General features: G+C 25.5%; 1 protein-coding gene across 1 annotated transcript in view; it reads right to left on the bottom strand.

The window, feature by feature from the left end:
* The window catches only part of LOC108577452 (ER degradation-enhancing alpha-mannosidase-like protein 3), a 10,565-nt gene extending 9,802 nt beyond the window's left edge, over nucleotides 1-763 (bottom strand). The window contains 3 exon segments of the mRNA XM_017940634.1: nucleotides 11-242; nucleotides 516-561; nucleotides 642-763. Of these exon segments, the coding sequence (XP_017796123.1) occupies nucleotides 11-242; nucleotides 516-561; nucleotides 642-763 (400 nt within the window).
* Nucleotides 764-1,523: the final 760 nt, after the last annotated feature.

Below are 1,523 nucleotides of genomic sequence, written 5' to 3'. Positions count from 1 at the left end.
TGAAACATACATTGATATAGAATGTTTTGAATTTGAAACATATTAATCATTTTTATTTGGAATAAAATTTACAAAAAAAACCAGTTTATCATATTTAAGTTTATGTTTTGCTTTGAATATGTAATAAATTCTTGTTCTTACTTTCCCAATGTAGAATCTATGTCACCTCTATTTGGTTCTGATTCTCTGTATCTCCCTTTGCAACTTAATGGCATTAATTCATCAGCAGGATATGCATTATCCTTAAATACACAGTTAATCAATCAATTCAAAGTAAAATAATTTTAAATAGAAATCTTAAGACACTAATTTTATTTGTCTTACTGATTTCTCAAAATATAATTTTTATCTTTAGTTTGTAAAAATTAAGTAATCATATAAAGCAACATTTCAAATTTTGTATTTACTTAAAATATTTACATTACATAAGGTTTATTTAAGTCTTGAAATATTTGTTTTATTTATTTTGTTAGGAATTTATTAAAATGTGTTAAAGAAATGTATATAAACTTTACCATATAAGCATTATATGCATGACAAAACATATCCCTGGCTTCTTCCCTGGAAGTAAAAGGACATATATAACAAGCATGCAAAAATAAAATAGACTTAATAAAATATAGTCATATATCAATACAAACTTTAATGCTTCTCGTTCTTCTTTACTCATATATTCTGAAGGATCATCTTCAGATGCAACTAACAATGCTTGCATGCTGCATCCAAACATTATTAATCCCCAAATAAATGAATCACAAGCCATTTTCCTTATATATTAGAAAATATATTCCTTTTGATGTCAAGACCTTTCACTTGTAATAGCACACATTGTCTTTCATATATTTTATAATTTATTTTGTCAAAAGACCAATATTGCATAATAATAAAAGATGTTGCAGTACAGATTGTAAATGCACCAAAGTAACACGTTTTCTATTGATATCTTTATCTTTCTGTCTCTTGCAGCATTTTTTTATGATAATTACAGAAGTACCACTAACTTATTAAAATGTATATTATTACCAATGAAATTTACACCATTAATCATTAATATTTATTAGATACACTTTTAAGTGCACGTAAAATAATTAAGAATTGGAAAATTAAAATGATTACACTGATCGTTGTAGGTTATAAAAGTTCTTGATTATTGTGTGAGTAAGTTGATGATGTGTCAAAAAATGACTGGCAGATAGTAGTAGCAATATGTATGTTTAAACACGATACAAAAAAAATAAATAAGCAATAGTAACAGCTGATTCCGTATTTGCATCAAGGCCAGATAATGTGGTTACTGTCAGTTTACTGTTGTTCAAACGATTTTCTATCTCAAACTATGATATATACGTCCAGGTTATACACCATATGTTTCACAACATGTATAGTACATTTGTGTTACATTAAATTTTTCAAATATCAATTTGTTGTAATTATATTATAAACTGTTTTTTTTTAATTTAACAAACTGTGTAAATAGCTTATTCATAATTAAGATAATAAGCGTTTTCCTCAAAAAACTAACC

This window comes from Habropoda laboriosa, unplaced genomic scaffold (genome assembly GCF_001263275.1).
Source record: "Habropoda laboriosa isolate 0110345459 unplaced genomic scaffold, ASM126327v1 scaffold32, whole genome shotgun sequence".
Lineage (NCBI taxonomy): Eukaryota > Metazoa > Arthropoda > Insecta > Hymenoptera > Apidae > Habropoda > Habropoda laboriosa.
This window is presented reverse-complemented; position numbering and strand designations above follow the sequence as displayed.